Source organism: Phaethon lepturus, unplaced genomic scaffold (genome assembly GCF_000687285.1).
Source record: "Phaethon lepturus isolate BGI_N335 unplaced genomic scaffold, ASM68728v1 scaffold23558, whole genome shotgun sequence".
NCBI lineage: Eukaryota > Metazoa > Chordata > Aves > Phaethontiformes > Phaethontidae > Phaethon > Phaethon lepturus.
The window spans coordinates 1-14,065 of record NW_010555818.1 but is presented as its reverse complement, the minus strand read 5'-3'; the positions used below and the strand labels follow the sequence as shown (position 1 = coordinate 14,065).

At 37.7% G+C, this 14,065-nt stretch overlaps 2 protein-coding genes across 4 annotated transcripts in view; one reads left to right on the top strand and one right to left on the bottom strand.

Annotated features, from left to right (window-relative positions):
• METTL5 (methyltransferase like 5) overlaps positions 1–3,993 on the top strand; it is a 4,271-nt gene extending 278 nt beyond the window's left edge. Inside the window, exons 2-7 of one of the 2 annotated variants that reach the window (XM_010292294.1) lie at positions 536–650; positions 1,109–1,290; positions 1,700–1,782; positions 2,087–2,138; positions 2,803–2,852; positions 3,883–3,993. In XM_010292294.1, coding sequence (XP_010290596.1) covers positions 536–650; positions 1,109–1,290; positions 1,700–1,782; positions 2,087–2,138; positions 2,803–2,852; positions 3,883–3,936 — 536 coding nt within the window. In that variant the 3' untranslated portion in view covers positions 3,937–3,993. Of the gene's footprint in view, positions 1–535; positions 651–1,108; positions 1,291–1,699; positions 1,783–2,086; positions 2,139–2,802; positions 2,853–3,865 lie in introns of both variants that reach the window. The other variant, XM_010292293.1, reaches the window with a different exon arrangement.
• SSB (Sjogren syndrome antigen B (autoantigen La)) lies at positions 3,645–9,903 on the bottom strand. Of its 2 annotated transcripts, none has more exons than XM_010292295.1 (11): positions 9,811–9,903; positions 8,202–8,305; positions 7,861–8,035; positions 7,601–7,708; positions 7,400–7,500; positions 7,094–7,165; positions 6,967–7,009; positions 6,110–6,250; positions 5,096–5,279; positions 4,792–4,923; positions 3,645–4,091 (listed from the first exon to the last, which is right to left on the bottom strand). In XM_010292295.1, exons 1-11 carry the CDS (start codon positions 9,874–9,876, stop codon positions 4,000–4,002), a joined length of 1,218 nt encoding a protein of 405 aa, XP_010290597.1. In that variant the 5' UTR covers positions 9,877–9,903; the 3' UTR covers positions 3,645–3,999. The 2 variants fall into 2 exon arrangements, with proteins under 2 accessions (XP_010290597.1, XP_010290598.1); XM_010292296.1 differs by having other exon boundaries at positions 4,000–4,085.
• Positions 9,904–14,065: the final 4,162 nt, after the last annotated feature.

The following is a 14,065-nucleotide window of genomic DNA, read 5'->3' as shown; positions in this document are numbered from 1 at the left end:
CAGGAATGTAATTAATTATTTTTAATGATATTAACTTCTTTTCATTAGAAGTATACTGTTAATGTACAATCCAAAAATCAAGTAAATTGATTTAAAATAAAATGTTGTGATAGAAACAACTTAATCTGTAAATGAGAAAGCAGAAATATATTTATTTCATGATGCACCAAAATAGTAAAAGTGTATATACACTTATCCATACCTTACAATTTTTCCAATATTCTACATCTTTCTATTGTTTTTCCCGAAACAAATTTAGAGGCAAGCATACTTTTTTCACAAACAATACTCAACAGCTCTATATGTAATCTCTTTACCAAAGATCTAGAGTTCTCTAACTCATCAAAATGTTTTTGACTTGTTTTCACATATAAACGAAAAAGAGAGTAACAGGCAGTGAGAACATCAGCTTAATTTTGCATGACAAGAAACCTTGGTGGCAGTTCAGAGTATTCCAAAGGCAGAAGTAGCTTTTCTTAATTAATTAGATGCATATCTGATATTATTGACCTGTGTTGTTTTTTTTTTCCCCCAGCATGTATGCTTTATACAATTCACAATACTTTTGATGATATTGAAAACAAAACAATTGCAGATTTAGGATGTGGTTGTGGCATGCTCAGCATTGGAAGTGCAATGTTAGGAGCAGGGTAAGTATTTAATACTAAGTCCTGGTTATGTTTTTTTCTAGCATAGAAGAGTAGAAAAGAAGATTAGAACATAGCAACGCTGAACTAAACTAATTTCAGGTATCTAATCAGGTGCATAATGAGGCTATTTAATATGTTTAGACAGTCAATAACCATTCAAATAGCTGAAGAGACAGACAGGTGCCATGAATTTGGAAGTCATAATGTTTGCTTTCCCCTGCAGCACTAAATGAACACATGAAACTTCCTTCACAAACTTTAAAAGGGTATTTGAGAAAGGGGAACAGAGCTACTGACATTTTTATCAGCATGGAATTTATAGCATATGCTTGTTACATTTCCCTAGATAAAATAAGTTGTGTACACAGATCCCTTTCAAAACTTTACTATTGAATTTGAACATAGGCTTATTTTGCAAGATTAATACATGGTTTGTTTTTTGTTTTTTTTTTTAATAGATTGTGTGTGGGCTTTGACATAGATGCAGATGCACTGGAAGTATTTAATAGCAATATTGACGACTTCGAGCTCAGGAATGTCAACATGGTTCAGTGTGATGTCTGCTCTTTATCTGACAGCATGTCAGAGACTTTTGACACAGTTATTATGAACCCTCCGTTTGGTACCAAGCATAATAAAGGTTGGCAATTCTGAAAGTCAGTTAGAAATTATTAGGAATGAAATAGCAAGGGAAGCACTTTCAATGAAACATCTCCCTTCTTTATTACAACTACTTATTGTAGTTACCTAGAGTTCTGCTGATCTGTAGTCAGTTTCCTAAGTACAAATTAACAACTTCAGCATTGTAACTAACAGTCACTGTGTCTGAAATAATCAGTATTTCATATCTAGCTATTTCATATCCCTATCATTGTTCTTTTACTAAAAGCAATTGAGTAAGTTTTAGAAATACTTTATGTACCTTAATGTATTCAGTGCCATTTCTCAAATAGCTATTACTTCAGAAAAATTGAAGCATGAAGCAGATCTTTAAATCCTCTAGTTTGAGCTTGTATTTAACAATTCTAATAACTTCAACATTCTTTTAGGAATGGATATGATCTTTCTGAAAACTGCTTTACAAATGGCAAAAACAGCTGTATATTCCCTTCACAAAACTTCAACACGGCAGGTAAGGCCTTCATTTTAGTAGGGTGAGCATTAACCAGGCAATGAAATAGCTAGCTTTTAATGATATTGTCTATAGCTTCACTAATTTGTTCACACCTTTATGGAGTATGAAACTTCTTTCAGGTAAATACTAACCATGTCACATAATTGTGATCTTACTTATCTTGATGTATGTATGTGATCTAATGTTTCAGCTTGAAAAACAAAAGGACAGGAGACTTAAGTAAATACAGGGGTGTAGATGTTTATAAGACAGCATAGAAAAGAACTTTTAAAAATTTACCTCTATCTATTTAATATTGTAGCACATTCAAAAGAAAGCAGATGAGTGGGAAGTTAAGATGGAAGTCATAGCAGGTAAGACTAATTTGTTTAAAAAAAAAGAACATTTTGTTGAAGGTTAATACCTATAAGACTACTAGCCAGTCTTAACAGCCTGAGGTAAATTTAAGTGTGATTTAACACTGAAAAATGACACAGGTCCTTTTTTTTTTAGCAGCCTTTTTTTTTTTAAATACAAGTAGGTACTTAATAAAGCTCCGAGTAATACATATTCTGTGCAAAATTAGAATTGGATTTCCTCCTGGACTAGATTTTGCCTTTGAGCAGAAGCTACCTACCTTCCTGCTTCAAAAGGAGATTGTTGCTGAGTAACAAAAGCAAAGTGCAGGTCAGTTCTCACACAAAAAAGCATCCTGTCCTTGTAGTCACCTAAGTATTTTTCTGATAGATGTTCAGGTATCTTCTTGATTCTTAAATATCACCAGCTGGATGCTTTATACAGTCATACAGTTTGAGACATGGAAATGGCACAAGTGTTTGAAACACAACTGCATTTCAGCCATCCACTGTGTGATGTGGATGGCTTAAATGTTCAGTCATAATCTAGTCGAGAGGTCAAAACAGTTATCCAGTGAGGGGTCAACAGAGGTGGGCCACAGAAGAACACGCATGTAGGGTATAAGTCAATCACCCAATATAATCATTTTAGTGTAACAAGTATTCTTTGTACTGTTCACAGAACTTAGATATGACCTACCAGCATCATACAAGTTCCATAAGAAGAAATCAGTAAGTATAAGACCTAACTGAGAAAATGCTTGGTCTTATACTAAGCAGGTAAATAAATTCTAGTGAAGAAAATTTTAAGTTTTATGGCCAGATGTACAGGTGAAGAATGCTCACAGCACTTGGGAGAGAAGTTCACTATGATAGCATCAAGTTCCATTGCCATTACTACATTTTGTAGCTGAGCAGAGAAAATAATCATTGTAATGAAAGTCAAAGCTACACACAAGGATTAAAGCCAGCATTGCAGCTAGACCTGAAAAAACTACAGGTAGCCTCCTTGACACAACTTTTAAGTTATTTGCTTGATTCTATCTGCAACTGCAACTTAAGGCTGAATTAAGTAATGAAGGCCAAAGTAACTAGGATTTTACAGCTGTAGCATTACTTCAGTGTTCTATGCTCTGTACTGCAAATAGCTACAGCCAGTCAAATCCCTCATAGAACCATCTTAGAGGAGGCAGGAGGAAGCTGTGTGTGTTATCCCACAACAGAAGATCTAGTCAGGATGCTAGAGTATGGAAGCTTAAGCCCACAGGCAAGTTCCTGGGTGCTGAATGCCAGCCTAGAAGACATTTATCTCATTAATATAGGGGAAGTAGAGAGAATCCTGGAATAGACTGAGCAAGATTTGAAGGTTGTTTAGGTATGTTGAGTAGCAAAGCCTAGAAGTTTTATTCAGCTGTACCTATTGTCTTGGTGACTTGAACTTAAAATGATGGAAGTCTGTCCTTCAGGTTTACTACTTCACAGTTACAGCTTCATACTACATTAACATCCAGGCTTCAGCAGTAAGCAGTTTTAAGTCCTGAATTTATTGGAAGCTGCTATTTAACATAACTGCCAGATTACAGAGTCCAGAACCTTTTACATTTGAATGAGGTGCCAGAGAAGTTGAGAGGATCTGATAGTATAAACACAGCTATAAATATAAAAGAGTTTTCCAGGGTGGTATGTTAAAGAGTAAGCATGCTTCTTAAACAAAACAAAAAAAGCTGTAACCCAACAAAATGAAGCTTTCCTCTCATTATAGGTTGACATTGAAGTTGATTTCATTAGGTTTTCTGCCAAGAAACTCCTGAACTGAGGCATGTCTTTAAAACTTATGGAAAATGGAACAATAAAAACAATGATTTTTATTATTTCAGTATTACTGATCTCCATTTTCTGTTTTCAGTTGTTTTGGTGCAGGTTCTTCTTTTTCCGTTTCTTCTAGTGGTCTCTTCTTGGGACTTGCTGGTTCTGCAAGATTAAATATGTAGTCATTTATGGTAAAGGAAAGCATTTCAGTATTACCTGAAATCTTCTAAAAAGCAAACTCTTCCTACCATATAAGTTCAAGGATGAGTCCTAGTTTATCCACAGCCACTGCTATGCTAGAGGGTTTACTTATTACTGTAACTTAAAGGTTTTAGATCTCTAAAAATACCAACTTTGACGAGTTTCTTCCCTGTAGAACTTTACAGCAGGAAGGCAGGTAAGAAGATGGAGGAATACAATCTAACAGAGTAGGTTTCACTGCGTTTTGTTTAAGCAGGTGCCCTAACTAATGAACAGAAGCTTAGCTCTTCATCTTCTCCAAGCTATGCAGAACTATTAGTGTTCTCATAGCGTCAATGAAAAACAAATATTCACCACTCAAGAGACTGTGTCTGTACAGTTGTGCAACATTGCTGACAACCACCATCTTTCAATGCAGAATGCTTTGAAAAGCCCTGCAGTACAGCCTCAGCTATCTAGTAATTATTTTAATATGCTTTTTGGACAGTTCTGGAAGGAATCAAGGACAAAAGCCTTAAAGTTACTTTACTGATACTGACAAGAGGACAGAAATACTATAACATAGGGCCAAATCTGAAACACTTGTAAGAAACATGAGTACTTCTCCAGAAAGTAGCTCCACATACTAAAGAAGCTGCATCCAGTGCACAGAATGACACACCTGTTTTAGTGTCATCTTCGCCATCTTCTTCTTCATTCTCAAACTTTATTTTCTTGCCTTGAAACTGTACTTTTCCTTTGTGTGCACTTTGAGATATCTTTCCCCCTCTTCCTTTTCCTTTAATTTTGCGTCCTGTGGGGATAGAAGATGTCAGGAACTTTCTTTCATTTGTTTTTTAACTATCAAGCTCAAAAGAATGCTTTATTCAGTGCTTAGTACGAATTCACTATTTACAGTGCTATTCACTATTCACACAATGCCACTTCTAGGACATTATAAATGCTTAAACCAATAAAAGAAGGACCTTTTGTTTTCTGTTTCAGCAATTCTTGCTGATCTTCCAGTATTTTTTTCAGAGCTTCTTTCTCTGCTGCTCCTTCTAGCACTTCCCATTTAACATCCTTGTTCCGAAGCTGTAAGTTTCCGTTATGTGCTGCTTTGGCTTTTTCCAGAGCTTCTTTTGCAATATCCTTGAATAGGATAATTCCCTTAAAAAGAAGAGTGGTGTTTGCATTTGAATCTTACTGCAAAAACATTCAGCTAAAATCACAGAACCACAGAATCACTAAGGTTGGAAAGGACCTTCAAGATCATCAAGTCCAACCATTACCCAACGCCACCGTGTCCCCTAAACCATGTCCTGAAGCGCCACATCCACACGTTTTTTGAATACTTCCAGAGATGGTGACTCTACCACCTCCCTGGGCAGCCTGTTCCAATGCTTGACCACCCTCTCGGTGAAGAAATTTTTCCTAATATCCAATCTAAACCTCCCCTGGCGCAACTTGGGGCCATTTCCTCTCGTCCTGTCCCTGGTTAGTTGGAAGAAGAGACCAACACCCTCATCGCCACAACCCCCTTTCAGGTAGTTGTAGAGAGCGATAAGGTCTCCCCTCAGCCTCCTCTTCTCCAGACTGAACAACTCCAGTTCCCTCAGCCGCTCCTCATAAGACTTGTGCTCCAGACCCCTCACCAGCTTCGTTGCCCTTCTTTGGGCACACAAACATGAAAATGATGAACAACATAGCCTGTTATGTACCTCAGCAAGTTCATTACTCTTGCATAATGTCTAGACTGAAGCAAAACCCTCAGACTGTCCTAACATTCTCCGTCTCAGTTTTGAACTTATCAGCTGAGAAGGCTAGAACCTGTTCTTTTGAAAGAATTTAAGGAAGTAATTTAATTCTCTAAATATGCTGCAATTCCACAAGTCAAATAAGTAATTTCTTACTTCATTATATAAGAGAACAAGCATTTAATCATTCAGTTTCAAACTTTAATAGAGAGATCTTCACTCCTTGTCTAAGATTCTACTGACCTCCTTTGCACCTCTGACAAAGTGTATCCATTTGATTTCTCCGTGATCAGAAAATACATCATGGAGATCTTCTCTGCATGTTTGATCATCTAGATCACCAGAAAACTTCAAGAGACATCCTGTCTTTTCTTCCAGAGACTTCTAAATGAAATAAAGAAACCCCCCACACACATTTTTGTTGAAGAGTCAAGCTTGAATATTCCTTTTTTACCCCCTCAATCCTAAACTTGATAATGATAAATAAGCAATTGAAGTCACCCCTCTTAGCAGCATCAGTAACCCAGGCATTCTGGCTACATAGCTTATTTATGCTGATGTCCAAGTCTTGTATAGTATATTACCTTGCCTGCCCTTTTTTTCCCCCCTCCCTTTCTTAAATTTTCTTTGCTTACTACATTTATGTGGAACTTGAGACTCCTTCCCCATAAAAGAGTTACATTCTTTAAATTCTACAAAACAGTTTTCTGAAGGCTGGCACCTCAGGTTGAAAATTCATATAATACTGATTAAATCCTTACTGGATCCTTTAAATACCACAGAAGAATGATCATCTCAATGGTGCATTTAGGATCACTTCTGAACAGGTAAACATGCCTAATAATTTAAATTGAGGACATCATACTTTAAACAAAATCAGTCTCTTGAAAATAAGATTACATATCATGACAAAACAAAGTCTTACTGTAGGTTAGTTGGAAAAGATGAAGAGATTTTCTAGAAAGTGCTCTATATTATAGAATTTTAAACTCTGAATATCCCACATTAGCTTTACAAAATGTAGCTGCAGGAGCATGCTTGTTATGTGTGGATTGAAGCATTGCATAGTTTTCAGGTATAGAGATTTAAGAAACCCATACCATTTCAGCATCTGCTGCTTGTTTCTGTTTTTCTTCTTTTTCCCTGTAGAAAAGTTAAATTAGTTAAGAGTTGGTTCAAGTGCGGTCAGGTGAGCAAAACCAGGCACTTCAGTTGATAATGACTTACTGTTTAGCTCTTGCTTTAGCTTCTACTTTGTTCTGTCTCCTTTCCTCATTCTTCTTTGTACAATACTCCTCCCTTCAACAGAATACAAGCCAAGTTAATACCACTTAAAGTATTCCATTATAATTATTTTATAAGATAGCAGTGGCCAAGAAACAATTGAGATTAGCTTTGGGAGTTGGGAAGCTAGCCTCCAAAAGGTACAGCTATCAATACCTGTACAACAGCGTAGAAACTTACACTTCTCAGGTTCTTGTCTAAATCCACCCTTGACCATTATTAGTTCATACATCAGTTTATTGGACTTACTTGAAAAGTACGATCAGCTCTGTGTCTTTGTACTTTTGGTTTGGGATCTCTGTGAACTTCTTAGCAGATTCAACACTATCAAAAACTGCAAATATTGAGCCCTATTAAATGGTAAAAGATATTCAGTGTTAGAGTAATTGAACAGAATGTTGTCCAGGGGGGATCCCTGCCCCAGGTCTAACTGTTCATTGCAAGAGCTACCTTAAATGCTCTCTGCAATGTTCTCCTCATTTGAATGTTTTCAACTGGACCTTTATCCTCAAGCCATTCTTTGATATCATCAAGAGTTGCATCTAGTGGAAAGCCTTTCTGCAAGATAGCAACAAGCTTCAGTTATATGCAACAAACTGACAGTCAGAAATTAAAACCTATCTAGTATGAGTTAATTCAAGCAATACTTCGATGATTTTTCAGGCAAAGTCATGCAGAACAGCACAGAGCAAAGGAATAAGTTTACTTACAACATATACAGATCTATTTTTAATTGCAGCCTTGTACTGGTCATTTAATTCAGGAAGGGGTTTGTTTGGAGATCTTCTGATTTTAGTTTTGTCTTCATTGATTTCCATTAAACCAGTCTTGGATTTTCTTAGTGCTTCTACAATAACACTAAAATCTTTTGAAAGGCGACTTAACCTATTGAGTAAGCAGAAAGGTTATTACAAACGTACAGGCAAAGCTGAAAGCCAAATGTTAAAACAGCAGTAGGAGTTGTACATGCAAACCAGGGACATTTGTCCCCAAATGAAGATAAGTAGCTGAAAGTTGCCCTTCCATCCAGATTAGTTGTACTTTGTTTTACCTGTTGAATTTGATCATTACTTCTAAAGGCACCCAGCCATCATCTAGTTTGATCTGTTCCTTTAGGAACTTGTCTCGTGGTAGATTGTGATTGCCAAAATAGTACTGCAAAAAAGAAGGGAGAAGGAGGTGGGGAGAAAAATTTGTCTTTGAATGTTCAGTCTTAGAAGCTCATTTTCACCTGACAACTTACTGCAAGTGGATCGAGACATACCAAAATTCATTAATCTGAACAGTTAGAAATTCTGAAATTATTACTTCCTGCTTTAACATGATACTTTTGGAAAAGTTATCTGCAATGCACAAGCTCTAAAAAACCCCCAGTGCTTCATGCAATGGGACTAATGAGGCAAAGGTAGACTGCAGTTTTCTTTAGGAAAGACATGAAGCTTATTCTGTTAACATAGCTATTCATCAACCTGACCAAGCTTTGCAGAGTCAAAAGTGAAATTTATCACCAGATTCAGGTTTTAGTCCTTATTTAAGGAATGTGTAAGCAAGAATATTCTATTTGCCACAGAGAGAAATCATACACGTAGACAAGAGTTTCTAACTCTAATTCAAAATACTGTAAGATTAAAAATCTGGGTTTTTTTTTAATTTACTATGTTCTCATTTTGATTATGTCCAGCATGGGAAGAGCAGAGTGTCATGTAGTTGACACATTGTTCAGTTCAGTACGAGATAGACAAGTTAGATTCTTTTGCTTACTAGCAGTCATCTAACTAGAATCAAATACTTGAAGCCATAGGATAAGTTGAAGCCTTTTCCACCAATATCATTGTGCATTAAGAAGTCAGTGCAGGTTTTACAACAGTATCTCTCCCTCTAGTATACCTCAAACTCACATTACCACAAGTCTAACATTGTGAACTATTTTTCCTCAATCTCTGTTTGTTGGTCGTCATGTCTTCCCCGCCCCCCATCCCCGCCGCCAATAACGTCTACAGCTCCGTATGCTAATGGAGATTCACACACAACTGTATTTTTGTCCTTCAGGAAAACAGTTTTATTCTAGATGTCATTTTAAATGATGTGCTCAGTTTTTTCATTGTAGGGTAACCCTCCAAGCCTCTAGCGTGAGAAGTAATTAATCTAAAGTAGGCATATAAGTTAGTTGTAATTTATAACAATAAGTTACAAAGCACTAAATCATAATAGCAAGTTATGCAATGTGCTAATATTTTGACCAGCACAGATTCCAAAGTAGAAGGATTTTTCCCCCCAAAAAATCAGCCATATAAAATTAAAATGCATCTTCCTATTTGCGTAGGTAGAATAACCCCAGTGAACATAGTAATAAATTGTTTAATGATACATTCACTTGCTATAATACCTAAAACACTAACAAGTTAAACCTTCTGTATTTTTTAAATGGTGGTTGTACAGGCAATTCTAGACAAGTATAACTTCCAACTTACGACTACAATTATGAATAAACTTCAAGTATTAAATACCTAACATAGACCTGTGACAGACTTTTTTTTCAAAGAGCTGAAGATTCAAGTCTAACTCCTTATGAAATTAGCTTCCCATTAGCCAAGTCCCTACCAATGAATCTCTCCAAAACTACATCTCAGTCCAGATCCCAAACTATAAACTGAACTTACCTCAATTTGCTGACAGATTTTGCTTTCCAAAATAGACATGTTTTCACCATCTCCATTTTCAGCCATTTTCACCAGCTGTGTTGAAGAGAATACAGAGCAAAAGCACTAAGTACTGAATACTACTTTCTACAGACTTATATTTGTGTAGTGTTGCATTTCACTGTGGCCTCATCTAAACAAGGTAACAGACAAATTCTTTAGCCACATGTTTATGCTTATGAGCCAACTTTAAACATGACTACAGAACTCCAAGGGGAAACTATGAAACAACTGGAAAAAACCCTAAGTAAAATACTTTTGTTGTTAAGGCAGCATTTGGCATTCTACATTTAAGACAAGTAAAAAAATGCTGGCACTTTACAGCATTATTTGTTGTTTACCTTTTTCTAGACACAGATCCTCAGTTGGTACCCAACAGCAACAAACCTCAGAGCCAACATTTGTTAAATCAAATCTAACCTCTCATCACTAGGCAAAATATCAGTAACAAAAAATGTTTAATCGGTATAATTGGAAACTTTTCTGAAGTTTCTGCCTCCTAATTAATCTTTGAAAGTTCAAGGAACTTACTGGAAGAAGGAATGAAAATACCTGCAGTTACTAATACATCCTAAAGATATCAAGGTCTCTCCTTTACAAACTTGTCTTCAGTTCTGCCTGAATACTGAATCAAGCACCTTTGGTAAGAGGTGAGGTGTTTTAACTTGAAAGTAACTCCTTCCCCTGACTTGCATTAAGCATATAATCCCAGGACATCAGATACAGTCACTACATGCACTAGAAGGTTGGTAAAAAAGCAGTTACTGGCCAGAAAGTTAATTGGGATCAGAAAATGTGTTTCTAGTTGCTCTTAAGATAAAAGTGTGAAAAGAGCAATCCTTGAGGAAAAAAATGCTGCTTTATAAAGCTGTCAGAAATCGGTTTGAATTCAGTTTTAAACTACGGAGCACAGATTTCTTCTTTCTCCCTTTGGGCACTATCACACTTACTAAATCCAGCTACAGTTTCATGGCCCTCAGATCAGTCATTAAGACTACTGGTGAAGATGGGTTTGCACTCATGTCTTGCATGGTTTATTGGGAGATTTAAGTATACACATTCTGCTCTTCTGCCATTCACAGGGCAGTAACATCTTTGAGAGCATCAAGATGACTGACAATGTAGAAGCAGGGAAAACTCCCCTGAGGCTCCCTTCTCTCGGTTCTTCATCAGAACACCTGCCTGGCAGCCCCATCTTCTATTAGTAGTTTAATTCACCAATCATCATCGTCCCATTGCCTCCTCTTCCTGATCTTGAAGATCATCCTTTCACTTGCTTGTAGTTCTTTTTAATCTAGGCACTTACAGCTTTAAAATTTGCATCCTGGTCTCCACTTCTGGTCTTCTACCTATACCTAACATTGTAACACTCCTTAAAGCATGATTTCAGACAGTGTTAGGTGACAGCTATGCTCGGAGTGTGATCCATTTGTCTGTAAAGCACTTTACAAAAATCCAGACCATAGTACACAAGCTAACAGCTGCAGTTAGAGATGTCTCACATAAGCCACCTTGACTACAGGAGACTTAATTAGTTCAACACCACATTCAGGTGCTGGCACTCTCTTAACACTCCCCTGCCATGTTCTCCCCAACACCTGGCTTGCCAGAGAAAACAGTGTTCTATTTTACACTATACCTAATTTGGTGTCATTGAGTGGCAGTCTCTGGAATAGTCCCAGCTTTTTCCATTGGATCAACTAATTGACCATACTCCTTGTGTGCAACTGTTAACACCTAATCCAACAGAACGTTAACCTCCACTGAAGAAAGGGAAGAACAGTTCCATTAGATAAATTTAACACTGACTTCATTCGACTTGTTAGAAAACACTAGTGAGGGAGCTGTTAGGGCAGGGAGCACAAGAGGAGGAAAAAAAATAATCAGAAAAGCCTTTCTGTGTAGTGGGTTCAGTTTGACATTAAACTACATTGTCAGGGTCAAAAAAAAAAAGTACTGAATGACAGCTATGTGAATCTTCATATTCTTGAACCTTAGTCTGGTGATTTAACTCACATTGCAAAGTCTTTTCTCCACATCTTCTCCAAGTATGGCAGATTTTTTTAAGCACTAGGCAACATATTTAAGTGAACCATTTTCTTATGGGTGCTTTTTACAGTACAGCTCAATGATTAAGAGATGACATACTAATTACTAAGAAATGTAAAAAAATTTGCTCTCTTGCATATTCTGAGGAAAAAAATTAACTTGGATTTTAGTCATTTACCTCATTAAGCAAAATGCATTAACAGTATATTCTGGAACTCTAGAACAGAGATAATCTGCTGGTGGACACTGAAATACAGATTGAGCTGGATAGAGGAATCTTCCCTCACCACCTTCCATTTGGTCAGCCCATCTCAAGTACACTGTTAAGAGCGAGCTGAGTAGAGACAGCTGCTTTGTAGTCTTCCGCAATGTGAAATACAGGCCAGTCTCCAAATAGGCTGTATCTGCTTGCTCATTCAGTGGTCTTTGCTGTTTTACCTGTCATATTGAATGGTGCGTGGATTTCTTGGAGCAAGTTTTCCCCTAATACAAGTTGTTTTTAAAATAAAACTTGGGGCCTTTTGGCTGCATGCTGCCAAATCGCCAGCAGTTCTACACCAGTTAATGCAGTGAGGATTACACAGAGACAGCACATCTGACATAGTATAGTTACAAGAGAATCCGTTCATAAAGCTGTTGACTTTGCCTTGGTATTGTCATTTAGGGAGAAACCCCCCTTAATCTGTCCAGGGTAGCCTGGCTCTTCTAGCCTCACCAAAAAACACACCAGTCTGAAATATGCAGGACAGCCTTCTTTTTACCACTGAACACCCAAGAAGCCCTTATGAGATGCCAAGGTAATAGCATAATGGAAGAACATACGCTTTTGTCTTCACCTAGCTTCTGCCACCTAAACTCCTTCAGCCTTGGTATACCCTTCAGTACCCTTGGCTGTCTCCCCAGCTCTCACAGTGCACCACTCTCCCAGTCTGCCTTGCTCTGGGTACCAAAAATACCAGAACCAACAACTTGCTTTCCACCTAGTAAGGCTCAGCTGCAGTGCTAAGAAGAGATGAAAAGCAAAGTCTATTTCCTTAGCAGTATTTTCAAAGTAAAAACCAAGCTATACAGAAATGTAAAACAACACAAGACCTGAGACCAAGTCTTCCAGATTAAATCTTACACCTGGAAAAGCTTTTCTAAAAAGCACCCGTTCAGCTGCAAGCAACAACAAACTGAAGGCAAGACTAAGAATGGCTCAAGCTTGCCATATGTGGAATTCAATTCAGTCACTGATTGAGCTCTAACCTATTTAGAATAAAAGCAGAAGCAGCCTTCTAATTTCAGAGGAATTCTAGTCTTGCTGCACATGCTCACTTCAGACTCTTAATCTCAGTCACTTGGCACAAGCTAGTCTTCTGGATCCAACTTCCAGATCAGTAGTTTTCAGTTGCTGTGCAGCACTACAGACCGATAAAAAACTAGCTCCACTGAAGAACCACCACAGTCTGAACAGCATGCAAAATCCTACATAAGATTTTATTATAAATTCTTTCTTAGTAGACCACACTGACTTTTTCCTTCTGTGTGCCAACAGTCTGTACCAGTACTACTCAAAATGAAAACAAGTTAAAGTAATGCAAGTAGGCATGAGATTTAAATTACAAATGAAAAATGGCACTCAAGCCCTTTAACTAGAACAATGTGATCCCACACTGCATTAGCTAGATCATCCCAAAAGAACCCTCAAATGGATTTTCATCTTATCAGTCATTTAGTTTACAGATATAACGTCTGGACAAAACTTAGTTGCAGGCTAACTGCTTTTACAGTTGCTGTAATAGAGAGAGAGAGAAAGGCTCTACTCTTAAAAAAAAAAACACACACAGAATCACTAAGATAAATAAGTGACAATAAATAAGATTCTTATGTCGAAACACAGCTTTTCGCTTCAGTAAGGTTTAACTACCAGCACTCGTTATCACAGGTGCTATCGGCACAGTTGGTTCGTCAGTAGAATCGGTGCGCCGTAAGCAGCTCCCTACGGGAGGTATCTAAGCGATAGCAATGCCGGCTCCTGAACCTCACGCCTCCGCCAGGAGACCACCGGTTTGTTCTGAAGCGCTTCTGTACCACCACAGCGACAACGCGCAACGCTTCAGGCAACCCGGAGCCCGGCGGCCAAGGTTCCCGCCCTCCCGCGGCAGTTGGGCGGCAGCCGCGCTGG

What these genes read in the sequence shown, in the direction of transcription:
- SSB (XM_010292295.1), bottom strand. Translation starts at nt 9,876, where the DNA reads ATGGCTGAAAATGGAGATGGTGAAAACATGTCTATTTTGGAAAGCAAA. An exon ending in AAAATAGATCTGTATATGTT is followed by an intron (nt 7,709 to 7,860) that starts GTAAGTAAACTT and finishes GCTATCTTGCAG; the next exon opens with AAAGGCTTTCCACTAGATGC. An exon ending in GCTAAAGCAAGAGCTAAACA is followed by an intron (nt 7,010 to 7,093) that starts GTAAGTCATTAT and finishes ACTTTTCTACAG; the next exon opens with GGAAAAAGAAGAAAAACAGA.